Below are 26,432 nucleotides of genomic sequence, written 5' to 3' on the forward strand. Positions count from 1 at the left end.
TTAGTTACTCAGCCTTCGAGTGAGTTTGTCAACCAGTACAAAACATCTGGGTATTTCCACGCGAATGATCTCCCAGGCACACAGGCTGTATTGCTTTTCTTTCAGGAAAGCATCTATCCCCTGAAAGTATTTTTTCACTCTCCGACTGGTGATCTGGAGGTCCTGACTTTCTGGGTTGGTTAAGCCGTTCTCCATCTGTGCTCTCAAACATGCCTCCAGCCGCTGAATTTGCTGGTAAAGGCCATTTTGGAACTTGACTATGGAAGTGGCATCCCAGGCACTTTGGGTGAGGTTTTTGCTAAAGATGTTGAAGATCTCTTGGAGGATCTCTTGAATTACCACCTTGGCATTCTCCTTCTGGGCCACTGGGAGTTGGAGGACATCCTGGGTGGGTTTGAAAGCTGCCCTTTCATTTATGCATTGTGAGGGGAGATTTCCGCTCACTTTCTCCAGAAGCTCCAAGCTCCCTTTGTTCACTTTGTTCTGCTGGAAGTGAAGCATGGTACAGAGTCGAGATGAGATTTCAGTGGAGAAGAGCAGTATGAGGCAAATGTGCAGCAAACACCTGGTGGTCATGCCGATGTCTTCCACTTCTTTTCTTTGTGTGAACCTTGAGCATGGAGTTTGTTGAGGGTCCTATGTAGACTGCTGTGTCTTTCCTTCATGTCTCTGACTTTAAATAATTGGCTGCAGAATTTTTGTTTCATCATTTTCTGGGTTTTTTTTTAAAGGTTTTTCCCTCCTGGAGGCTTCAGTCTTTTTCTTTCTGTATAATTCACTGCTTTCTAGATTCTTTTACCACGCTTCCTCCTTTTTGTATTGTTGTGAAAGTGACCAAACCCCTTTCACTTATGCTGGATCCACATACATACAGGCTTTTCATGATGCCTTAATTTAAAGATCTAATTTAATAAGATCATCCACACTTCAGAAGTGGTAATGAGAAGACTGCCAATTCATCAAACCCTACACTTTTCTCATGCATCACTTCCTGCATTTGACAGACAAAACTAGTTTAGGTATATTTAAAGTTTTGAGGCCTGGAGGAAGTGGGAGGAAAGGGTTGGCCTCAGGGGAGCTGGAACAGTTTGTGTAGTGGGGCTGTTGAGAGCCATTGAACCAAACTGTAAACAGTGAATATGAAGGAAACCACTTCAAGCCAGGGGGTATGGCAGCACCTATGTTAGGCCTCCCAAAAATAATGGTAAATTTCAACTTCAGTCATGCAACCTGAAAAGCACACTTAATATGTAGACACCAGAAAATATCGGTATCTTCCTTCTGGGAAAACACAGGAGATAGAGAGTGAGCTCTGAGAGAATGGAACCTTTTTTCATTTTATGTTTACTTCCAGATCTGAATGTATATACTGTAGCTGAGCAGTCGATGCAGTTAGATGGTGTGAACCTGTTGTCCTGTTGGTCACTCTGAGTAGCTGACAGTGGTGAAAAATGGAGGGTAATTCATAAAAGAGGATGAGCAATTAGTTACACATACTAGAGAGGTACCCACATGGATGATTGTGATTTACAGTGTGACCAGAAGGAGGTTGTGAAGAAAAGTCCTGATTTGTATTTTTAAGAGGCATGTCCCTGGGTTGTAGTCATTCAAAGAAGTTTTTAAAAATCAAAATCAGTGTTCACCATTTTGGCTAGTTCCTTCTCTTAACTTTTTTGTTTTCCCCTTGGCGTGGGCAGGGAAATTCTTCTGCTTTGTTTTAGCCTCTTTGTTTCCTGTGGTCACATTTCATTTTCTGGTTCTCTTCCCCTAGCACAGACTGTTGTGCTGGATTTTGCCATCATGGCAGGAAAATGTGTTTTCATCCAAAAAGAAAACTCTTTTCACGGAAATTAGAAAGGAAGAATCACCTGAATAAACCACGAAAACATATCTGTGCATATTAATTTGGTTAGAGTCTCCCAAGGCTTCCTGCACTTTGATAAGAACTATCAGAGTCTTGCATCAGCTACATGAAAGTTTCTGAATAGTGCAGAGAAAGCAGACTTACCAGAGCCCCCAGATTGCCATGCACTACGCTCCCCATTCTCGCATTACTTTCCATGGGTGTTGGGGACGTTTATCCCACACGAGGCTGAAGTCCAGAGAAGATGTTGAGGAGAGAGTGAAATAAGTACTGTAGTATGAATACTAGGAGAGGATAAGGTAACAAACTAATCGCAGGGTAATGTGGGGCGGGGGAGCCAAATCATCTTTTTCAGTAAATCTATATGGTGACAACAATTTAGGGGCACTGGAATACTTGTTGTTGTATGCCTGCTGAAAGCCATTGAACAAAACTGTAAACAATGTATATGATGGTGACCATGCATTCACTTGCTAATATTACTTGATGCTGCTCAACCCCAGCACCCCTACTTCCATCTTCCCTGCAGCAAGTAGGCAAAGAACCAGTCTATTATTTGAGAAAAGTTGGTTACAAGGGCCTCAGAGCCTGCTGCAGAGGATCCATGCAGGGGTAGAGCCCTCTGCTTATGCCTCTTCCCTGTGCCACATGGAAGGGTGTGTGGAGTGAGATGAGGTGCCGTGGAGTCAGATGCTTTTGCACCCAGTTCCCTCTCGGGGTGTTCTCCATACAGTTATGACCCATGTGTGGGGCCTGGAAAGAGCAGACGCGCATTGAGCTGGGGCAGTGCTACTCCAGGTCTGGTGGGTGCATCTCTCCATGTCAGCTGCACAAAAAGGACACCTACAGAGAGTGTCTGAGGCAACTGCAGTGTGAAGGAAGCCCTGGTTTCATGGCTGTAATGGAACCTCACTGACAGGGACCGGAACGGGGCTCTGAGTGGTCCCAACAACTGATGCAGAAACTCAGTAGCTCTGTGTGAAAAGACCTAGTGTTCTGTGTAGAAGCCACAGGCTCATCTGCTTCTATGATGAAGGCTGGGGACAAACCTGCGAGTATCCCCTCCTGCCTGTCAGCGGAAGGATAAAAGTGAGCTGAAGTGGGGATGTATTATTAGCATGTTCCTCCCTTTTTATCCCCCTGTGGTTGGCTTTCCCACAGGAAGGCCTGAAATCTTAGATGGTACATGTCATCAAATGGCTTCTTCAATAGATGAATGGATTGTTTTCCACATAGCACAGTTTATAAACAATATGATGGGATGAATGTCAGGAGGTTCCCCACTGCACTCCATGAGCAACAAAGCAGTTAGAATCTGAAGAGTTTATATGGCTCCCAGCTGCTATATGACAGCCATGTTCCATCAGAGGGGGGGGATACATTATGGGGGTGGTGATTTTGTCATCCTTGACTTTTTCATGCAGTCTAATTTTGCTCTCATTATTCTCAGATGATTGTGTTTTGTCAATATAACCTTTGGCTCCAACTATATGAAGGAATGAATGAAGGGAGAAAGATTTGGGCAGGAAAGAACTTGGACAGCTGATGGCTACAGCTCTTGGAAAAAACTGCACCACAAGAAAGGAGAGGCATTTGTTTTAAGAGTTAACTCCTTGTACATGCCTCTAAACCAGCAGGTCCCAAACTGAGTTTCCTGAATCAGTGGCAGTACATGGAGTACTGGGGGATGGTCTTCAGACAACTGGCAGATCCCACGTTCCTTTAAAGACCGCTAAAATTATATAAATGCGTTTCTAGTACTACCTTTCTTTGTAAGCATTTGGTGGACCTGCCACACAAATGTTACGTGATCCTGAATGGGAGGGGAAAGGATCAATTTTTGTAAGATGAGGCCCACATAATGAAATGTTTGAGAACCCCTCAGCTAAAGAGAACAGAGGGCAAAAGCTTCTGCAATGCTGCCATCTGTTGACTGTGAAGAATTTAGTCTCCTACTAGAGACACCATAGTTTGGACTGTGTTAGAAAAGGGATTTAAAATGGGACATACCTTCCTGGTTTTTTTCCCAAAGGCAGTTTTTCCCCAATCAGTGTAAAAATTCACACACACTTTGTTTTTTTACTATTTGAACATTTAATGTAGTGGTTGTTTGACTTCTTTAAAAACTTTTAAATAAGAAATCTCCAGATTTAGAGTGTGGCTTAAATTAATGCTAGACAATGATGGGACTGACTAATAGCTCTTCAAAGATACTATCTACATACCCAAACTTGGCAAAGAGATCCTTACAAGATTTGTTTCAATGGATGGTTTTTGTTTTTGTTTTTTGCTTTCAGGTAATTTTTAGTCATTCACAGCTCAACTGAAATTTTGATGCACTGTGCTCCTCCAGCTGGTGGTTGTTGGTGCAACATGCAGTCCCTAAGCACATACGCTTGTTTTGGGAGCACCAAGGGGAGAGCAAAGGGAAGCAGCAGCAGATGCTTACAAGCCTGAGTGACAGGAGGGGTTGGGTATGTACAAGCTTGATGGTGTTTGTGAGCCAAGTGTACCCAAACCTGACTGGTGGAGGGGGAAAATTAGACCCACGTAAGCCTCCCCGATGGTGGTGGTGGGGGAGTTACGGAGTCTGCGCACATGGAAACCTGACAGTTCACACACATCTCATTGGGGAGGAAGGGGACGAGCGACTTTATACCACGACAGCCTGAAGTCTTCCCCTTAGAATGCCTGTGTCTCCATCCTCCCTTTCATTTCATCACAATGAGCTCCTGCTCCAAACACTTGCAACTACAAATGTTGTGGGTGAAATGATCTGTTAATGGGCAGAAACACAAAAGCTGCAGAGTTGAGGTTGTGGTGTGTGGTCTGTTGGAGTGGTCAAACTAATTACCCAAGCTATTTTTCTTATGGAGTCACTGCTGAATCAGGGTTTATGTTCACAATGTACTTGAGCATGTTGTCAAGTTTAACTACTTATGTCAAAGGAAAGCTCGTGTACTTAAAGTTGGGCAAATGTTTACAAGTCCTTTGCTGAACTGGAGTCTTAAGGGAAAACAAGAGAAGATTTTTATTGGGTCTCTGTTTTTTTAAAAAATCTAATTAGTACAAATCACTACTGCTGTACGTTGCTTTTTTGTAGAAATAAATATTTATTTATAAATATTATAAAACCTCTGAAAAAATAAATAAAAGCATTACATTAATATTGTGAATAAATATAAATGGATCAACATAAAAACACTTTTACAAATCCAGTAAAATGAGCTGAAAATCTTTTCACAGTACAGGAAAAGAATATATATTTGCACGAGTTTAAAATTTCAGAGTGCCTAATTATAAGTGACCTAGAAACTGGGATATTCTTCTTTCTTTGTTATCCTTGCCACAAAATACACCTCCAGAAGTTTCCCTTGCTTATGAGTCCATGTCAGGGTCTTTCCATGCGACTATCTTTCCAGGCAGCTTGTGAGGGTATTTTGCATGAGATGTAGGCAGAGGTGAAAGTAAGGCGGTCCAGTCTGGTCCAATATAACGGCAAGAGCTGGTACACCATGCCATACCAGACCGGCTTCCTGAGGCTGGCCATTTAAAGGGTCTAGGGCTCCTGGCAGCGGCCAGAGCCCCTGGGTAGCGGAAGCAGCTCAGGCCATGATTTAAAAGGCCCTTTAAATCCCCACCGAAGCCTCTGGCTGCCGCCACTACACCGGGGGCTCTGGCAGGGGGCTCGGAGAGCGATTTAAAGAGCCCGGGGCTCCAGCCGATGCAGGGAGCCCCAGGCCCTTTAAATCTCCACCAAAGCCCTAAGCCCCGGGGTAGCGGAGGCAGCCGAGAGCCCCTGGAGCTCTGTTGGAGATTTAAAGGGCCCGGGTCTCCACTGCGGTAGCGGTGGACGGAGCCCTAGGCCCTTTAAATCACCCCCGATCTCCGGGACACCCAGCCGCCTGTGCAGCTGGTAGCCCGGGATTTAAAGACCTGGGATTTAAAGGCTGGGCCTCTTCCGGTTGAGGCCACACCTCTTCCGGTTGAGGCCTACCGCCTGCTCAGGACTATGTCATACCGGTAAGTCCTTTAAGTTACTTTCACTCCTGGATGTAGGAAATCTGTTGGAGGATTTCGTGGATGGCCACTTTGGCAGTCTCTTTCTGGGTTTCTCTGGGCTTGGGAAAATTTTGGGGCCATGTTAGGTGTCTTTCTTCATTCTGCTTTTTTAGGAAAATTATCCTTCCATTTTTTTTGGATATTGTCCTGGTTCATATTTGTTATGCCGAAGCGAAGCCTGTTACAGTAAAGAGGTAAGATTTCATTTTTAAAAGCAGCCTAAGGCAAATTCGGAGCAAACGCGTAATATCAATGATTAAGAAATAGTTAGGTTTTTCTCCTTCGGTTCAAATACTACGCTGTCTTCTGCAATATTTTCAGCAAAATCTTCTGTTTTACATTTTCTCATGTGAATAAATCAGTCTTGGTAATGGCAAGGAGGCTATAAATAGTGCAGTTGAAGTTTGGCAGTTTGCTTAATTCAAGATGGACTGAGAGGAGTCTCGAAAACTGCTGATTCGAGAATCAATTTCGAGAGGAAGGACTCCAGTGGAGGTGCAGTTTCATTCAGCTGTTTTCATAGCATCATTACTGGAAGCATCACGTGCTGGAATGAAAAAGGGGAATGGTTCAAAGATGGAGAGATTCAAATGCCAAATGGAGGCCATCTTTTTCTAACCAGATGTCAAATCCTAAATCCTGAGCCTTAGTGCACTTGTCATCTTATCACAATTTGTTGTTACTAAAGCTGTTGAATTTAGCGGTAAACAAAAGAAAGAAAAAAGAAAAGGAGGACTTGTGGCACCTTAGAGACTAACCAATTTATTTGCTCAAATAAATTGGTTAGTCTCTAAGGTGCCACAAGTCCTCCTTTTCTTTTTGCGAATACAGACGAACACGGCTGTTACTCTAAAAAGAAAGAAAAGCAGAATAAGAACCCTCGGTGTCCCCAAGTGCAAAATTAGTTGATGGGATAGAAGAGTGTGAACACAGACCCCCCCGTTTTCTGGTGTCCTAACTGGAAAGTTGTCTAACGAGGCAGTTGTTGAAAGAGGGCTTCTCACTGTTCTTTTCCCCAACTTAGACACTTACTGGTCAAAGATCTATTTGGCATAGTTAGTTATCACTTAACAATATTTTGTCTTTAGTTAGCAGTTATGATATATTTGTATATTTTTCATATAGAATATTGTGTGTGGTAGAGAAGCACTAAATTATATGCTACTGTGAAAAGATTTGAGCACGCGTTTGAAATAGCTGTATGCATAAAATTACTGTGGGAGAAAGATTGGGCCCGACGTATTAGGAGTTATAACCCTATCAGCCATCTTTCACCAGCTGTTTTATTCAAATAATATTATTTGAGTTTTTCTAGGAAAAAAGAAAAGATGGTACCTTCATTTTCAAGTCTCTTGGTGAGTTTGTTGAGCATGAGGAAACATCTGGATATTTCCACACGGATGATCTCCCAGGCACACCGGCTGTATTGCTTTTCTTTCAGGAAATCCTCTATTGTCTGGAAGTATCTCTTCAGTTTGAGGCTGGTGAGCAGGAGGTTCTCATTTCCTGGGTAGGTAACCTCCTTTTCCATCTCAGCACTCAAACACGTCTCCAGCTTCTCAATCTGCTGGTGAAGTCCATTTTGGAATTCCTTTATGGAAGTCCCATTCCAGGCAGCTTGGGTGAGATTGTTGTTAAAGATATGGAAGAGCTCTTGGAGGATCTGCTGGATGGCTACCTTGGCATTCTCTTGGTGGGACAGTCGGAGCTTGAGGATATCTCTGGGCTTGGAAGCTGTCCCTTCATTTAGACATTGGAAGGGAAAGTTGCCACCCATTTTCTCCAGACGCTCTAAACTCTCACTGTTCATTCTGGTTTGTAGAACATGCAGCCTGTTACAGTCCAGACATGAGATTTCACTGGAGAAGAGCAGCACGAGGCAACATTGCAGCAATGACCTGCTGATCATGATGATGTCTTAGATTCCCTGTGTTTGTGTAGAACTTGAGCAACTGGTGTCTGTTCAAGGTCTTCTGTAAACTTTTGTGTTTTCGACCCCTGTCTCTGAATTTAAGCATTCTGTCGGAAAAGATTTTTCTTTCATCACTTTCTACTTTTCAAGGTTTTTTCTGCTTGAGGTTTTTACTTTTGGTTTCCTTCTTTTTAGTTAGTGGAAGCGAACAAGGCATTAGAAGAACCAAATCACAGCTGGTAACTACTTTAATATTACTGAACCCAAACATTTCTTTCCTCCGGTCCCCCCTGTCCTCTTAGATAACGAAAATGTAAAGAGTAAGAAGAATATGATGATGACCAGTGTCATCCAGTTACAGGTTAGAGTAGGGACCTGTCTGTCTGCTCCCAAGTTCCTGTAGTTATCACTGCTAGGCAGGTCTGAATGTCTGTCACATCAGCAAGACTATCCATGCTTTTAAGTGATACCAATGAATTTTGGCAGATGGGGGGAACTACTGCAGAGCTTCTTTTTGCTAGACTCTGCAAATAACAGCAGTGAAGTGATGTGTAAAGCTGCTGTTCCTTCACTTTGCCAGCAGGTGGAAAACTTTCCCTTTCTGGTGTGGCACTCAAAATCAGAATAGCCTGCTATGCTCTGGCTGTCTCATTCCTTCCTTCCAGCCTTTGAGAGGGAGTAATACTATAGGGACCTCTTAATATTTGATAAGCCTGGAAAGAATTCCTGTGGGAGATTGGGGCCAGAGAAGTCTCTATTAATCTCTCGCAATTTCCTGGCCATTTGAAATATGAGAGATGAAAAACCATGTGTGTAGGCTAATACCAGAGGATGGACAGAGAGCACTGAGAAACTGTGAGGTTTACTTAAGAACCTGATACCAGTTGTGAAAAGCCCAAGGAACAGGTACAGTTGAAGGGTGTGAACATGCTGTCTTCTCGGGCACTTCTGAGTAGTTCCCAGTGATGTAGTGTAGTGACATGGAAGGGAGTTTTCCGAAAAGATTGTGTGGCTGGTAATAAATATGCTAGAGCGACTGACATAAATGAATGTCACTTTCTAATGTGTTTGCCTTTTCACAAAAATTGAAAAGGAATGTTTTCATATTAAATTTAAAGAAGGAAAAGAAGAAAACATGACCATATTTCTCTTCCTGTCACTTCTTTTACATCTCCCTCTCCCATCACCTCGAGCACTTTTTAAAATCATAACCTAGAGTTTTACCTAAACGATTCGGAAATGTCACTTTAAAGAATGCAGTTTATTGTACATAAGTATACCATATAAGGGAGCCAATCATACCAGAGGCGCTGCACCCCAGTCTTGCATTTACTCCACTGGGAGTTCTGCGTGTGCATTTCCTGGCAAGTTGAAGCTTCAGGAAGCTTCAATCTGCTGGTGAATTCCATTTTGGAATTCCTTTATGGAAGTCCCATTCCAGGCAGCTTGGGTGAGATTGTTGTTAAAGATATGGAAGAGCTCTTGGAGGATCTGCTGGATGGCTACCTTGGCATTTTCTTGGTGGGACAGTCGGAGCTTGAGGATATCTCTGGGCTTGAAAGCTATCCTTTCATTTAGACATTGGGAAGGAAAGTTGCCACCCATTTTCTCCAGACGCTCAAAACTCTCGCTGTTCATTCTGGTTTGTAGAAAATGCAGCCTGTTACAGTCCAGACATGAGATTACCCTGGAGAAGAGCAGCACGAAGCAAAATTGCGGCAAACTCCTGCTGATCATGATGTTAGTCTCTAAGGTGCCACAAGACCTGCTTTTCTTTTTGAAAAGACTGTATGGTTGGTAATATGCTAGAGTGACTGACATAAATGAATGTTACTTTCAAACGTGTTTCCCTTTTCACCATTCAAGCTTTATTCTTTTTTTCAATGTGCATTTCACTGAGCTTGGGCATTGAAATTCAAGTGGGCTGATGAGTGAAGTTTGCATCCTGTAGCAAGTTTCACTTTCTGTTTTTCATACCATAGGACTAGGCTGTCATGTTGGAGTTTCCATCAGTGAAGGGGAATGGTTTTCAACCCAAAAATTGAAAAGGAATATTTTCTTATTAATTTTAAAGAAGGAAAAGAAGAAAACATGAACAGATGACAAAACCAAAAGGTTCTAAAAGAAATCACAGGGGGAAGACCCACAGGACATTTGGGCAAGTGGAAGGAAGGGGATGAACTGGCCAAAGCCAGGTTATGTGAGCTGGAGGAGAATGCTCTGTTCTTGTGCATATAAGTGATGCATTGCAACAGAAGGATGTTGGATGACCCCAAGTGATTCTGATACAGGCTCATAGAATGGCCTGGTGTGTTTAGGAAACTGAGACAGGGAATTGCGGATAAGGTTTACAGTTTTTGTTCCATTTTCTGTATTTCCGAGTGATTAATTAAAGAGCAATAGTGTGTTAGAATCCTGTGCAAAGTGTCTCCGTATTATAATCTACACGTACTACATGGCCCCTGGAAGAGGTAAACACCTCTGGGTATATTTCTGGGAGAGGACATGTTAAAGCACATTCTGAGTTTCAAAGACTTCCCAGCTGACATGTTGGATGAGCCCCCCCTTGTAACGCCATCAGGCTGAAGTTGTCAGCAGGCAGGATTGAACCTTGGACATTTGAACCTTAGTGCGTGAGCTTTGACTGTGTGAACATGTGATAATGCCTCTTAAGCCAGGGTTGTAGCAGACTCCTCAGTCTCTAAATGGTTCCGGTGTAAGTAGAGGGTGACGGAGCACCACACCATCCAGGCACGGGTTGTATATTTCCCCTCGCTGAGGAAGCCCAAGCCAAGCTTCAGAGACTTCCAAGATGATATCCCAGCTAGGGTGACCAGACAGCAAGTGTGAAAAATCGGGGCAGGGGATGAGGGGTAATAGGCACCTAAATATGACAAAGCTCCAAATATGGGGACTGTCCCGATAAAATCGGGACATCTGGTCACCCTAATCCCAGCTGCCCAAAAATGACACTTTAAAAGGTTGTCTGGGGCAACTGCATGCAGCCTGGAGCAGCCCTGGGAAATACTACTCGGCACTGAAAAGATGGGGACAGAGAATCTAATGGGACCAGAGCTGAGAGAGATGCTGCAGATCTCTGTGTCTGGAGAGACCTTTTTGATCGGTGCAGAAACCATAGAATCTGCTGAGTGTGGAGATGGAACAACAGCCACTTCCATGAGGAAGTCTACGGACAAACCCACCCCTCCTTCTTCCTGCCCCCGAGTGGAAGTATATAGGAGAATCTCAGAGAGAGATAATAACATTTTTTTCCTCTCTTTTAAGAAGTGTGAGCTGGGCTTTCCCACAGGCATGGCTGCTCCTTATGATACAGGTGATATTGTCAGAGCTCAGCTGAACATTGCATTCAGCATTCCCCTTCTTTTATTAAAGGTGTGATGGAATGAAGGGGAATAGTTTTCCCCCAGAGCTGAATGGGTTTGGGGTTGTTAGACTTTGTCAGAAGAATTCCATAGTTTTCGTGGGCAGTAACTGACTGACGCATTCCACCCAATGGGGAAATGTGTTTTAGAGGTGACAAAGAGAAACTTTGATCATTCTAGTACAGAATGCCCCATTCCTGCTCTCATTATTCACATGTAATTGGTGTCTGTTAAGGGGTGCATGCACTCTTGCTTAGTGGGGGAAAGGGCACCAATCTAGCCTCTTCCAACACAACTGCCTACTACACCAAACACCCAAATTGACAAGTTTTTGGGGGGACAAGTAACCTGGTACAAAGTAGAATGGTAAAAGGTGGGAGAATTCAGGTGTGGTGTGTGGTCTGTTTGAATGGAAAGGCTAATTATCATTCTGTAAGGATTATTTTTAAAATGGAATTAGTGCGAATTGGGACACTGATTCATCAATGTATTGAAGCATGTTCCCAACTGGAAGCACGAACATGAGCGGGATGGCTCACCTACTTTAAGTTAGTCACATGCGTAAGTACTCTCTAGAATTGGGGTTTTCAGGCTGAACACTTACAGGGGTTTTTTGATTCTCCTTTTCTTTCTTTTTGGTTCAATCGGTATTTTATTCAAATCATTACTGGTATAGGTTGCCATTTTATACAAAATAATTATTTATTGGTAAGTAACAAATATCTATGATAAATACATAAATAAGAACAATAAATAAATAATAGATTGACATAAATGCCCTGTTTCCTCTAATGTCTCTCTTCATTTCGACATTAGAGGAAAATTATGCACATCTTTTTTGTTGGAAAGTTTTTCCAGTTCACATTTGTTATGCTGTTGTACTGTGATAAAGCTGCATGTTACGGTTCAGAGATGAGATTTGATCAGAGAAGAGTTGAACGATAGAGCAAACACATAATGTCAACAATGTTTAAGGTCTAACCCTTTCTTAATTTTCTTGTAACTGTTTTGCATCGATATCCTTCATTTACAATTTAAATTTTAAGTGAGTGTATTGCACAATACAAGGTCAAGTAGTATGGAGTCTTAGAAGTCTTAGACATCACTGTGGGAAGGATCAGTAGAGAGGAGGGAATCCACCGCACGGTACAATTTCGTCCAACTTTTTTAACCTCTGTAGTCGCTGCAACCTCAGCTGGAGTGAAATGAGATTTGGTTGAAACAAAAAGGAAAAAATACAATAGAAAATTTATGAATGTCAATCTTTTCTGCAGCTCATAATCTTACAAGTCTTACGCTATGTTCATATTTCTTATAAATGTCTCTAGGAAACTTCCCAAGCTGTGGTATAGGATGAGGACAGATTAATAAATAGCAACCATGCTCATAATAGAAACATACTACATGTATAGAAGTCAGAGTACTTTGGGGGTATCATTATTTGATGAGCAAAGTACTGGTGAGGTGGCTAAGGATTCCAAATATATGTACTTTGTTGCATGGTCTGCCAATTATGCAATACATAAGATCACCTGATATGTGGGAGATTATGAAGAATCGCAAACCAAAATGAGAGTTGAAAAAATAAATCCATGTCATTGCAAATCCATTTCCAGGACAGGACAGGAAGAGCCTGAAGCTGCTGCCAAGGAAATCAGTTGCGATTTGGCCACTGACCCTGTAGAAGAAGGATCAGGCCCTATCTAAGCAGAGTTATAAGATATCCGCTATCTCTGTTCAACTGTATAATAGACACTAATGTTTAATTCATTTACTCCAAGGAAAAGATTTGTACTGTACCTTAGTTACTCAGCCGTCGAGTGAGTTTGTCAATCAGTACAAAACATCTGGGTATTTCCATGCGAATGAACTCCCAGGCACACAGGCTGTAATCCTTTTCTTTCAGGAAAGCATCTATCCCCTGAAAGTATTGTTTCACACTCCGACTGGTGATCTGGAGGTCCTGACTTTCCAGGTTGGTTAATTCCTTCTCCATCTGTGCTCTCAAACATGCCTCCAGCCGCTGAATTTGCTGGTAAAGGCCATTTTGGAACTTGACTATGGAAGTGGCATCCCAGGCACTTTGGGTGAGGTTTTTGGTAAAGATGTTGAAGATCTCTTGGAGGATCTCTTGAATTACCACCTTGGCATTCTCCTTCTGGGCCACTGAAAGTTGGACAATATCCTGGGTGGGCTTGAAAGCTGCCCTTTCATTTATGCATTGTGAGGGGAAATTTCCGCTCCTTTTCTGCAGAAGCTCTAAGCTCTCTTTGTTCACTTTGTTCTGCTGGAAGTGAAGCATGGTACAGAGCCAAGATGAGATTTCAGTGGAGAAGAGCAGTATGAGGCAAATGTGCAGCAAAAACCTGGTGGTCATGATGATGTCTATACGCTCCTTTGCTTTGTGTGGAACCTTGAGCCTGGAGTTCGTTGAGGGTCCTACGTAGACTGCTGTGTCTTTCCTTTTTGTCTCTGAATTTAAGTATTTGGTTGGAGAATGTTTCTTTGATCATTTCCTGTTTACAAGATTTTCCTTCTTGAAGGTTTCAGAATTTTTCTTTCTGTTCTTCTTGCTGTTTTCTAGTTCTTTTACCACATTTCCTTTTTCTTTCTTTCTTTCTTTCTTTCTTTCTTTCTTTCTTTCTTTCTTTCTTTCTTTCTTTCTTTCTTCTTGTGTGTGCGTGAAAGTGACCACCCCTGACATACAGGCATTTTGTCGTATTTTAATTTCTGTAACTGAAGAAGGTCAGCCACAATTCCACAGTGGTACAGAAAAGACCTCCAATTGGTCAGACAGTGCACTTGCCATTCATTGCCTCCTTCATTTGAGGGACAGAAATTGTTTAGGAATATTTAAAGTTCGTTAGGCATTGAAGAAGTAAATGTCGGCGGAAAGGGTTAGGTCTCCCAAAAATATTTGGCAAATCTCAACTTTAATGATTTCCTCTGTTTTGAAGGCACATTTAAAATCTAGACAGCACAAACTATTGGCATCTTCCTTCTGTGAAACAATAAGAGAGAGACTGCTCTGAGAAAATGAAACCTTAACTCATTGTTATTTTCAGGTCTTAATAGACACAGTGGAGCTAAGGAATAGATGAAGCTGAAAGGTGTGAAAATCATGTCTTGTTGATCACTCCAAGTAGCTGACAGGAGTAAAAAATTGAGAAGAATTCATAAAACAGGATGAGCAATTAGTATAGTAACACATGCTAGAGAGGTACCCACGTGGATGACTATGATTTACAGTGTGGTCAGAAGGAGGTTATGCAGAGAAGTCACATTATGTGTTTTTTACCAAGTGTGTCCTGGAATGAAAGAATTCAAATATTTTTTTAAAAATGAAATTCAGTGTTCACCATTTTTGCTGGTTCCTTCTCTTTAAATATTGGCCTTCCCTTGGACTTGGGCAGGGAAGTTCTTCTCGTTTGTTTAATTCTCTTCACTTCCTGTGGACACGTTTCATTTTCTGGATCTCAAGCCCTGGCACAGACTGTTGTTCTGGAGTTTCCATCGTGGCAGGGAAATCTGTTTTAATTCAAGAAGAAAACTATTTTCACTGAAATTAAAAAAGAAAAATCACATGAAGAAAGCATGAAAACATTTTTGTGCATATTAATTTGGTAAGAGTCTCCCAAGTCTTCCTGCACTTTTATAAGAAATTTGAGATTTTTAGCTTTAAATTTTTGAAAGACACCCTGCAAAGCAGAGAAAGCAGACTTACCACAGCCCCCAGGTTGTAATGGGCTCTGCTCCCCATTCTCCCATGACTTTCCAGGGGTGTTGGGCATCTGTATTCCACACCCGGGTGAAATCCCAGGGGAAGATGTTGCAGGGTGCTGAAAGCAAATGACCAAAACTGCAAACCCAGGATATGAATGAGACCATGCTTTTGGTCGCTCTTATTGAAGTTTCACACCCCCAGCAGGCATTGTTTCAGCCTGGGGCAGCCCTGACAGGGTGACTGTAATGGAACCACGCTGATAGGGACCGGAAGGGAGGTCTGACAAAGCCCTAGAAGTGATGCAGACACTCAGGGGCTCTGTTTGGAAAGATTTTGTGTTCTGTGCAGAAGCCATCGTGTCATCAGTTTCCCCAGCTTTCATCACAGAAATCATTTCCTCCTGCCTGCTAGTGGAATGATGAGGGGGAGCTTAAGTGGGGATGTATTGGTGGTGTTTTTCTCTCTTTCGTCCACCTGTGGTTGGCTTTCCCACAGGAAGACCTAAAGTCATAGATGATGGATAACACTAAATGGCTCTTAAGTAGATTAAAAGCTTCTTCCATGCAGCACAGCTTCAAAACAATGTGATAGAATGATTGTCAGGCAGTTCTCCTCTGCACGATAGGGGTAGTGAAGAAGTTAGACTTTGAAGAAGAGTTTGTATGGCTCCCAGGTGCAATGTGACCAGGTCAAGGCCCCTCTTCAGCCACTCCCCAAAATTGAGGTTCTGTTTCAGCATGTAGCTGTGGATATTCTGGGTCCTTTCCCTAAGAAGACACCCATAGGAAAGGTGTACATACTGACTTGCAGGGCCGCAAGGGCAGGGCCACCACCACCTCTGGCCACAAATTTCATAAAGATGTGTCCAGCTACTGAAGATCTAATCCTCCCAGAAGAAATGGAACAGTTTCATGGTGAGACGTTCTATACCTCGTGGGAACAGCCTACACCTCCATTTTCATCCTTATAATATGATTGTGTGGTGTCTATTGCAAAGTTTGTTGTGTCGGGTGTCTTTGGAAGACTCAAGATGCACTGAGCATTGTGGTCATAGTGATGTGATAGTAATTGTTGTTACTGCAGTGTTATAGTAATGTTATAGGTTCAAATTCCATGTCTAGAGTTGTGAGTCTGAAAATGTGTCTTCATGGCTTAAAATAAGCCAAAGCAAAAACTCTCCAAGAGCAGAGAGGCAGTTCACGCCTCATCAGGGCATGTACGGGAGAAACCCAGCCCAGCCTCACAGGAACAAAGGATGCTGGCCTAGGCAGCAACAAAAGAATCTGTTGGACTCTCCAGTGAGTCACCGCCCCCCCGTTCCTGTGGACAGTTTGGGACTGTGATGGGGTAATGCTCACCTGACTTTGAAGTGGTGGGCGGGGGACAAAGTCAAGAGGGAAGAAATAACATGAGAAAAGGGAGAGACGTTTGCCATGCTCTTCCTCTCTCTTCCAGCTACGTCTACAGCCACCACACCAAGCCACTGAAGGGTTGATGATAGGGGAGAGCCTGACTGGGGAGCAACCCTCCCAGAAGACATGTAACATATTCATGGAGTCTCATTGTGATTGTGATATGTATTCACCCAATAGTATACACAACTCCTTCTGTCCACCAAAGTACCATTGCTCCGAGATGGAGTTCCTACAGCAATGGAAAACCCCTTCTGTTGCTGTAGTCTGTCTACACTACACACTTACAACAGCATAGTTACAACACCGTAACTATGCTGCTGTAGTGCCCAGGGTGTAGACATGGCCTGAGTGCAAGCAAGGCACTGTTGGTATCCATCAGCCGCTGAAAGGGGTCATGTGTGGCCGGTGGGTGAAGAGCATGACCATAGACACACCCCTTATATGCGCATGCAGTAGTGGTGGGCGGGGTGGGGTGGCCGTAACCCTCCAGGCAAGTGTGTGTCGGCCTGCACCAAAGAGAACATGTATTATTGTTGGTCTGTAGATGCACCAATTGCCACTTGAGGGGCACTGTGAGAGTATGCTCCCAAGACTAGGAATGCCTTTAGCCTCCACCACTCAGGCAGTGCAGCTCCCCCCCCTCCCCACTGTTAGAGCCATAACTGAGTGCCACATGTGTGTATTTGTTCTAACATTGCATTGGCAATGAAGCATCACTTTATATTGTACATGCTACATTGTGACTGTAAGATCATATTTCTTTTTGTCAAAATGTAACCACCTTATGTAAAATTGAGCAAAATGCTTTAAACGGGTCAGACACATGATGTGAGGAAAATATACACACTGAAACTGTGTTGTGGTTACAGACCTATGTCCCAGGCCGATCGCCCTCAGTCCTGCATCTCAGGGTATACGACACTCTAGATCTGCTAGAAGCTGTACAAAGGGAGACTGTCTCTACAGTGTAAACAGGTGAAGTGGTCTAAGACATACTTGCTTTTCTTGGGCAAGATCTCATAAGGTCAGATGACATGTCCTTCCATTTTGCTCAGTTTTGCTGTGTAACAGAATGAAAGCCGGCACCTCCTAGAGCAGAAAACCTCCCAAACATTTTAGAAACTAATCAGCCACTATATTAAGTCACACGTGCTACCCTCCCCTCTGTTTATGTCCAAAGCAGAATACAAGCAGAATAGCTGTACTGTGCTGAGAGCAGGGTGTGCTGGGAGGTCGCTACGCCCCTTGGACTCTGTCAGTGCCTTTCTTAGCAACAGAATGGAGGGCTGTGGGTGTCGCCACTAGACAGGTCTGTGCTGCAGTAGGTGACAACCAAAGTATGAGGTGTATAGGAACCCATTTGTCTCTACCACTAGAGCACCAGTGCAGCTATTCCATGCCAACCCAGCAGGCTCAGGGGCAAAATAGTCCACCCAAAGCCAGATTTTTGAGCTTTGTTGAGAGGTGGCACCATTTGGCCCCATGTGTTCTGTATTTCTTGCATTTCCTTGCTAAGGATATTTGCATATCATAATCTTCCCCTTTCTGTGACCACATAACTTCCTTAGCGAGTTGTTTCTAATGTCATAAGCAGATACAGGGCTAGAATAAGGTGTAGTGATCCTTTCCCCTTTCTGTATTTCTTGCATTTCCTTGCTAAGGATATTTGCATATCATAATCTTCCCCTTTCTGTGACCACATAACTTCCTTAGCGAGTTGTTTCTAATGTCATAAGCAGATACAGGGCTAGAATAAGGTGTAGTGATCCTTTCCCCAAGTACAGGTTATATATCTAGCGCTCAAGATAATGTTAAAAGGTGCAGTCCAGGTACCCCACGCTGCAGCTCACTTCATCGGATGCAGTGGAACCCTCCACATCCTCCACTTTCTGTATAATTCACTGCTTTCTAGATTCTTTTACCACACTTCCTCCTTTTTGTATTGTTGTGAAAGTGACCAAACCCCTTTCACTTATGCTGGATCCACATACGTACAGGCTTTTCATGATGTATTAATTTAAAGATCTAATTTAATAAGATCATCCACACTTCAGAAGTGGTAGAGAGAAGACCGCCAATTCATCAAACCCTACACTTCCTATTAATCACTTCCTGCATTTGACAGACAAAACTAGTTTAGGTATATTTAAAGTTTTGAGACCTGGAGGAAGTGGGAGGAAAGTGGGTTGACCTCAGGGGAGCTGGAACAGTTTGTGTAGTGGGGCTGTTGAGAGCCATTGAACCAAACTGTAAACCGTGAATATGAAGGAAACCACTTCAAGCCAGGGGGTATGGCAGCACCTATATTAGGCCTCCCAAAAATAATGGTAAATTTCAACGTCAGTCATGCAACCTGAAAAGCACACTTAATATGTAGACACCAGAAAATATCGGTATCTTCCTTCGAGGAAAACACAGGAGATAGAGAGTGAGCTCTGAGAGAATGGAACCTTTTTTCATTTTTTGTTTACTTCCAGATCTGAATGTATATACTGCAGCTGAGCAATCGATGCAGTTAGATGGTGTGAACATGTTGTCCTACTGATCACTCTGAGTAGCTGACAGTGGTGAAAAATGGAGGGTAATTCATAATACAGGATGAGCAATTAGTTACACATACTAGAGAGGTACCCACATGGATGATTGTGATTTACAGTGCGGCCAGAAGCAGGTTATGAAGAGAAGTCCTGATTTGTATTTTTAAGAGGTATGTCCCTGGGTTGTAGTCATGCAAAGAATTTTTTAAAAATCAAAATCAGTGTTCACCGTTTTGACTAGTTCCTTCTCTTAACTTTATTGTTTTCCCCTTGGCGTGGGCAGGGAAATTCTTCTGCTTTGTTTTAGCCTCTTTGTTTCCTGTGGTCACATTTCATTTTCTGGTTCTCTTCCCCTAGCACAGACTGTTGTGCTGGATTTTGCCATCGTGGCAGGAAAATGTGTTTTCATCCAAAAAGAAAACTCTTTTCACTGAAATTAGAAAGGAAGAATCACCTGAAGAAACCATGAAAACATATCTGTGCATATTAATTTGGTTAGAGTCTCCCAAGGCTTCCTGCACTTTGATAAGAACTATCAGAGTCTTGCATCAGCTACATGAAAGTTTCTGAATAGTGCAGAGAAAGCAGACTTACCAGAGCCCCCAGATTGCCATGCACTACGCTCCCCATTCTCGCATTACTTTCCATGGGTGTTGGGGACGTTTATCCCACACGAGGCTGAAGTCCAGAGAAGATGTTGAGGAGAGAGGGAAATAAATACCGTAGTATGAATACTAGGAGAGAATAAGGTAACAAAGTAATCGCAGGGTAATGTGGGGCGGGGGAGCAAAATCATCTTTTTCAGTAAATCTGTATGGTGACAACAATTTAGGGGCACTGGAATACTTGTTGTTGTGTGGCTGATGAAAGCCAGTGAACAAAACTGTAAACCCTGCATATGATGGAGACCATGCATTCACTTGCTAATATTACGTGACGCTGCTCAACCCCAGCACCCCTACTTCCATCTTCCCTGCAGCAAGTAGGCAAAGAACCAGTCTATTATTTGAGAAAAGTTGGTTACAAGGGCCTCAGAGCCTGCTGCAGAGGATCTATGCAGGGGTAGAGCCCTCTGCTTATGCCTCTTCCCTGTGCCACATGGAAGGGTGTGTGGAGTGAGATGAGGTGCCGTGGAGTCAGGTGCTTTTGCACCCAGTTCCCTCTTGGGGTGTTCTCCATACAGTTATGATCCATGTGTGGGGCCTGGAATGAGCAGGTGCGCATTGAGTTGGGGCAGTGCTACTCCAGGTCTGGTGGTGCATCTCTCCATGTCAGCTGCACAAAAATGATACCTACAGAGAGTGTCTGAGGCAACTGCAGTCTGAAGGAAGCCCTGGTTTCATGGCTGTAATGGAACCTCACTGACAGGGACTGGAACGGGGCTCTGAATGGGCCCAACAACTGATGCAGAAACTCAGTAGCTCTGTGTGAAAAGACCTAGTGTTCTCTGTAGAAGCCACAGGCTCATCTGCTTCTATGATGAAGGCTGGGGACAAACCTGTGAGTATCCCCTCCTGCCTGCCAGTGGAAGGATAAAAGTGAGCTGAAGTGGGGATGTATTATTAGCATGTTCCTCCCTTTTTATCCCCCTATGGTTGGCTTTCCCACAGGAAGGCCTGAAATCTTAGATGATACATGTCATCAAATGGCTTCTTCAATAGATGAATGGATTTTTTCCACATAGCACAGTTTATAAACAATATGATGGGATGAATGTCAGGAGGTTCCCCACTGCACTCCATGAGAAACAAAGCAGTTAGAGTCTGAAGAGTTTGAATGCCTCCAGGTGCTATATTACGGCCATGTTCCACCAGAGAGGGGGGTATACATTATGGGGGTGGTGACTTTTTCATGCAGTCTAATTTTGCTCTCATTATTCTCAGATGATTGTTTTGTGTCAATATAAACTTTGGCTCCAACTACATGAAGGAGTGAATGAAGGGAGAAAGATTTGGGCAGGAAAGAACTTGGACAGCTGATGGCTACAGCTCTTGGAAAAAACTGCACCATAAGAAAGGAGAGGCATTTGTTTTAAGAGTTAACTCCTTGTACATGCCTCTAAACCAGCAGGTCCCAAACTGAGTTTCCTGAATCAGTGGTAGTACATGGAGTACTGGGGGATGGTCTTCAGAGAACTGGCAGATCCCACGTTCCTTTAAAGACCGCTAAAATTATATAAATGCGTTTCTAGTACTACCTTTCTTTGTAAGCGTTTGGTGTACCTGCCACACAAATGTTACCTGATCCTGAATGGGAGGGGAAAGGATCAATCTTTGTAAGATGAGGCCCACCTAATGAAATGTTTGAGAACCCCTCAGCTAAAGAGAACAGAGGGCAAAAGCTTCTGCAATGCTGCCATCTGTTGACTGTGAAGAATTTAGTCTCCTACTAGAGACACCATAGTTTGGACTGTGTTACAAAAGGGATTTAAAATGGGAAATACCTTCCTGGTTTTTTTCCCAAAGGCAAGTTTCCAATCAGTGTAAAAATTCACACGCACTTTGTTTTTTCACTATTTGAACATTTAATGTAGTGGTTGTTTGACTTCTTTAAAAACTTTTAAATAAGGAATCTCCAGATTTAGAGTGTGGCTTAAATTAATGCTAGACAATGATGCGACTGACTTATAGCTCTTCAAAAATACTATCTACATACCCAAACTTGGCAACGAGATCCTTACAAGATTTGGTCCAATGGATGGTTTTTGTTTTTGTTTTTGTTTTTGTTTTTTGCTTTCAGGTAATTTTTAGTCATTCACAGCTCAACTGAAATTCTGATGCACTGTGCTCCTCCAGCTGGTGTTTGTTGGTGCAACATGCAGTCCCTAAGCACACACGCTTGTTTTGGGAGCACCCGAGGGAGAGCAAAGGGAAGCAGCAGCAGATGCTTACAAGCCTGATTGACAGGAGGGGTTGGGTATGTACAAGCTTGATGGTGTTTGTGAGCCAAGGGTACCCAAACCTGACTGGTGGAGGGGGAAAATTAGGCCCACGTAAGCCTCCCTGATGGTGGTGGTGGGGGAGATATGGAGTCTGCGCACATGGAAACCTGACAGTTCACACACATCTCATTGGGGAGGAAGGGGACGAGCGACTTTATACCACGACAGCCTGAAGTCTTCCCCTTAGAATGCCTGTGTCTCCATCCTCCCTTTCATTTCATCACAATGAGCTCCTGCTCCAAACACTTGCAACTACAAATGTTGTGGGTGAAAATGATCTGTTAACGGGCAGAAACACAAAAGCTGCGGAGTTGAGGTTGTGGTGTGTGGTCTGTTGGAGTGGTCAAACTAGTTACCCTAGCTATTTTTCCTATGGAGTCACTGCTGAATCAGGGTTTATGTTCACAATGTACTTGAACATGTTGTCAAGTTTAACTACTTATGTCAAAGGAAACCTTGTGTACTTAAAGTTAGGCAAATGTTTACAAGTCCTTTGCTGAACTGGAGTCTTAAGGGAAAACAAGAGAAGATTTTTATTGGGTCTCCGTTTTTTTAAAAAATCTAATTAGTACAAATCACTACTGCTGTAGGTTGCTATTTTGTAGAAATAAATATTTATTTATAAATATTATAAAACGTCTGAAAAAATAAATAAAAGCAATACATTAATACTGTAAATAAATATAAATGGATCAACATAAAAACACTTTTACAAATCCAGTAAAATGATCTGATAATCTTTTCACAGTGCAGGAAAAGAATATATATTTGCACTAGTTTAAAATTTCAGAATGCCTAATTATAAGTGACCTAGAAACTGGGATATTCTTCTTTCTTTGTTATCCTTGCCACAAAATACACCTCCAGAAGTTTCCCTTGCTTATGAGTCCATGTCAGGATCTTTCCATGCGACTGTCGTTCCAGGCAGCTAGTGAGGGTATTTTGCATGAGATGTAGGCAGAGGTGAAAGTAAGGCGGTCCGGGCAGGTCCAATATAACGGCAAGAGCCAGTACACCATGTTATACCAGACCGGCTTCCTGAGGCTGGCCATTTAAAGGGTCTAGGGCTCCTGGCAGCGGCCAGAGCCCCTGGGTAGCGGAGGCAGCTCAGGCCGTGATTTAAAGGGACCTTTAAATCCCCACCGAAGCCCCTGGCCACTGCCGCTACACCGGGGGCTCTGGCAGGGGGCTCGGAGAACGATTTAAGGAGCCTGGGGCTCCAGCTCCTGGGGTAGCGGAGGCAGCCGAGAGCCCCTGGGGCTCTGTTGGAGATTTAAAGGGCCCGGGGCGCCACTGAGGTAGCGGTGGACGGAGCCCTAGGCCCTTTAAATCACCCCCGAGCTCCGGGATACCCAGCCGCCTCTGCAGCTGGTAGCCCGGGATTTAAAGACCTGGGATTTAAAGGCTGGGCCTCTTCCGGTTGAGGCCACACCTCTTCCGGTTGAGGCCTACCCCCTGCTCAGGACTCTGTCATACCGGTAAGTCCTTTAAGTTACTTTCACTCCTGGATGTAGGAAATCTGTTGGAGGATCTCGTGGATGGCCACTTTGGCAGTCTCTTTCTGGGTTGCTCTGGGCTTGAGAAAATGTTGGGGCCATGTTAGGTGTCTTTCTTCATTCTGCCTTTGCAGGAAAATTATCCTTCCATTTTTTTTGGAAATTGTCCTGGTTCATATTTGTTATGCCGAAGCAAAGCCTGTTACAGTAAAGAGGTAAGATTTCATTTTTAAAAGCAGCCCAAGGAAAATTCGGAGCAAACGCGTAATATCAATGATTAAGAAATAGTAAGGTTTTTCTCCTTCGGTTCAAATAATACTCTGTCTTCTGCAATATTTTCAGCAAAATCTTCTGTTTTACATTTTCTCATGTGAATAAATCAGTCTTGGTAATGGCAAGGAGGCTATAAATAGTGCAGTTGAAGTTTGGCAGTTTGCTTAATTCAAGATGGACTGAGAGGAGTCTCGAAAACTGCTGATTCGAGAATCAATTTAGAGAGGAAGGACTCCAGTGGAGGTGCAGTTTCATTCAGCTGTTTTCATAGCATCATTACTGGAAGCATCACGTGCTGGAATGAAAAAGGGAAATGGTTCAAACATGGAGAGATTCAAATGCCAAATAGAGGCCATCTTTTTCTAACCAGATGTCAAATCCTAAATCCTGAGCCTTACTGCACTTGTCATCTTGTCACAATTTGTTGTTACTAAAGCTGTTGAATTTAGCGGTAAACAAAAGAAAGAAAAGCAGAATTAGAACCCTCGGTGTCCCTAAGTGCAAAATGAGTTGATGGGATAGAAGAGTGTGAACACAGACCCCCCCGTTTTCTGGTGTCCTAACTGGAACGTTGTCTAACGAGGCAGTTGTTGAAAGGGGGCTTCTCACTGTTCTTTTCCCCAACTTAGACACTTACTGGTCAAAGATCTATTTGGCATAGTTAGTTATCACTTAACAATATTTTGTCTTTAGTTAGCAGTTATGATATATTTGTATATTTTTCATATAGAATATTGTGTGTGGTAGAGAAGCACTAAATTATATGCTACTCTGAAAAGATTTGAGCACGCGTTTGAAATAGCTGTATGCATAAAATTGCTGTGGGAGAAAGATTGGGCCCAGCGTATTAGGAGTTATAACCCTATCAGCCATCTTTCACCAGCTGTTTTATTCAAATAATATTATTTGAGTTTTTCTAGGAAAAAAGAAAAGATGGTACCTTCATTTTCAAGTCTCTTGGTGAGTTTGTTGAGCATGAGGAAACATCTGGATATTTCCACACGAATGATCTCCCAGGCACACCGGCTGTATTGCTTTTCTTTCAGGAAATCCTCCATTGTCTGGAAGTATCTCTTCAGTTTGAGGCTGGTGAGCAGGAGGTTCTCATTTCCTGGGTAGGTTACCTCCTTTTCCATCTCAGCACTCAAACACGTCTCCAGCTTCTCAATCTGCTTGTGAAGTCCATTTTGGAATTCCTTTATGGAAGTCCCATTCCAGGCAGCTTGGGTGAGATTGTTGTTAAAGATATGGAAGAGCTCTTGGAGGACCTGCTGGATGGCTACCTTGGCATTCTCTTGGTGGGACAGTCGGAGCTTGAGGATATCTTTGGGCTTGGAAGCTGTCCCTTCATTTAGACATTGGAAGGGAAAGTTGCCACCCATTTTCTCCAGATGCTCTAAACTCTCGCTGTTCATTCTGGTTTGTAGAACATGCAGCCTGTTACAGTCCAGACATGAGATTTCCCTGGAGAAGAGCAGCACGAGGCAACATTGCAGCAATGACCTGCTGATCATGATGATGTCTTAGATTCCCTGTGTTTGTGTAGAACTTGAGCAACTGGTGTCTGTTCAAGGTCTTCTGTAAACTTTTGTGTTTTCGACCCCTGTCTCTGAATTTAAGCATTCTGTCGGAAAAGATTTTTCTTTCATCACTTCTACTTTTCAAGGTTTTTTCTGCTTGAGGTTTTTACTTTTGGTTTCCTTCTTTTTAGTTAGTGGAAGCGAACAAGGCATTAGAAGAACCAAATCACAGTTGGTAACTACTTTAATATTACTGAACCCCAACATTTCTTTCCTTCGGTCCCCCCTGTCCTCTTAGATAACAAAAATGTAAAGAGTAAGAAGAATATGATGATGACCAGTGTCATCCAGTTACAGGTTAGAGTAGGGACCTGTCTGTCTGCTCCCAAGTTCCTGTAGTTAGCACCGCTAGGCAGGTCTGAATGTCTGTCACATCAGCAAGACTATCCATGCTTTTAAGTGATACCAATGAATTTTGGCAGATGGGGGGAACTACTGCAGAGCTTCTTTTTGCTAGACTCTGCAAATAACAGCAGTGAAGTGATGTGTAAAGCTGCTGTTCCTTCACTTTGCCAGCAGGTGGAAAACTTTCCCTTTCTGGTGTGGCACTCAAAATCAGAAAAGCCTGCTATGCTCTGGCTGTCTCATTCCTTCCTTCCAGCCTTTGAGAGGGAGTAATACTATAGGGACCTCTTAATATTTGATAAGCCTGGAAAGAATTCCTGTGGGAGATTGGGGCCAGAGAAGTCTCTGTTAATCTCTCGCAATTTCCTGGCCATTTGAAATATGAGAGATGAAAAACCATGTGTGTAGGCCAATACCAGAGGATGGACAGAGAGCACTGAGAAACTGTGAGGTTTACTTAAGAACCTGATACCAGTTGTGAAAAGCCCAAGGAACAGGTACAGTTGAAGGGTGTGAACATGCTGTCTTCTCGGGCACTTCTGAGAGTTCCCAGTGATGTAGTGTAGTGACATGGAAGGGAGTTGTCCAAAAAGATTGTGTGGCTGGTAATAAATATGCTAGAGCAACTGACATAAATGAATGTCACTTTCAAATGTGTTTGCCTTTTCACCATTCAAGCTTCATTCTTTTTTCAATGTGCATTTCACTGAGCTTGGACATTGAAATTCAAGTGGTCTGATGAGTGAAGTTTGCAGCCTTCTTTTTGTATCAAGTTTCACTTTCTGTTTTTCATACCATAGCACTAGGCTGTCATGTTGGAGTTTCCATCAGTGAAGGGGAATGGTTTTCAACCCAAAAACTGAAAAGGAATGTTTTCATATTAATTTGAAAGAAGGAAAA

General features: G+C 43.1%; 4 protein-coding genes across 4 annotated transcripts; all 4 read right to left on the bottom strand.

Annotated features, from left to right (window-relative positions):
- LOC119566707 (interferon beta-2-like) lies at positions 1 to 6,007 on the bottom strand. The gene is made up of 3 exons (XM_037903102.2): positions 5,906 to 6,007; positions 3,245 to 3,432; positions 1 to 610 (listed from the first exon to the last, which is right to left on the bottom strand). Exons 1-3 carry the CDS (start codon positions 6,005 to 6,007, stop codon positions 1 to 3), a joined length of 900 nt encoding a protein of 299 aa, XP_037759030.2.
- A 422-nt stretch (positions 6,008 to 6,429) lies between these two features.
- Positions 6,430 to 7,847, bottom strand: LOC119566708 (interferon beta-like). Its single transcript, XM_037903104.2, has 2 exons — positions 7,262 to 7,847; positions 6,430 to 6,473 (listed from the first exon to the last, which is right to left on the bottom strand). Exons 1-2 carry the CDS (start codon positions 7,833 to 7,835, stop codon positions 6,430 to 6,432), a joined length of 618 nt encoding a protein of 205 aa, XP_037759032.2. The 5' UTR covers positions 7,836 to 7,847.
- Positions 7,848 to 13,022: 5,175 nt separating this feature from the next.
- Positions 13,023 to 13,523, bottom strand: LOC119566709 (interferon epsilon-like). The gene has a single exon (XM_037903105.1). It carries the CDS (start codon positions 13,521 to 13,523, stop codon positions 13,023 to 13,025), a length of 501 nt encoding a protein of 166 aa, XP_037759033.1.
- A 10,335-nt stretch (positions 13,524 to 23,858) lies between these two features.
- Positions 23,859 to 25,133, bottom strand: LOC119566710 (interferon beta-like). Its single transcript, XM_037903106.2, has 2 exons — positions 24,548 to 25,133; positions 23,859 to 23,902 (listed from the first exon to the last, which is right to left on the bottom strand). Exons 1-2 carry the CDS (start codon positions 25,119 to 25,121, stop codon positions 23,859 to 23,861), a joined length of 618 nt encoding a protein of 205 aa, XP_037759034.1. The 5' UTR covers positions 25,122 to 25,133.
- Positions 25,134 to 26,432: the final 1,299 nt, after the last annotated feature.

The sequence above is a fragment of the Chelonia mydas genome, chromosome 5 (assembly GCF_015237465.2).
Source record: "Chelonia mydas isolate rCheMyd1 chromosome 5, rCheMyd1.pri.v2, whole genome shotgun sequence".
Classification (NCBI taxonomy): Eukaryota; Metazoa; Chordata; order Testudines; family Cheloniidae; genus Chelonia; species Chelonia mydas.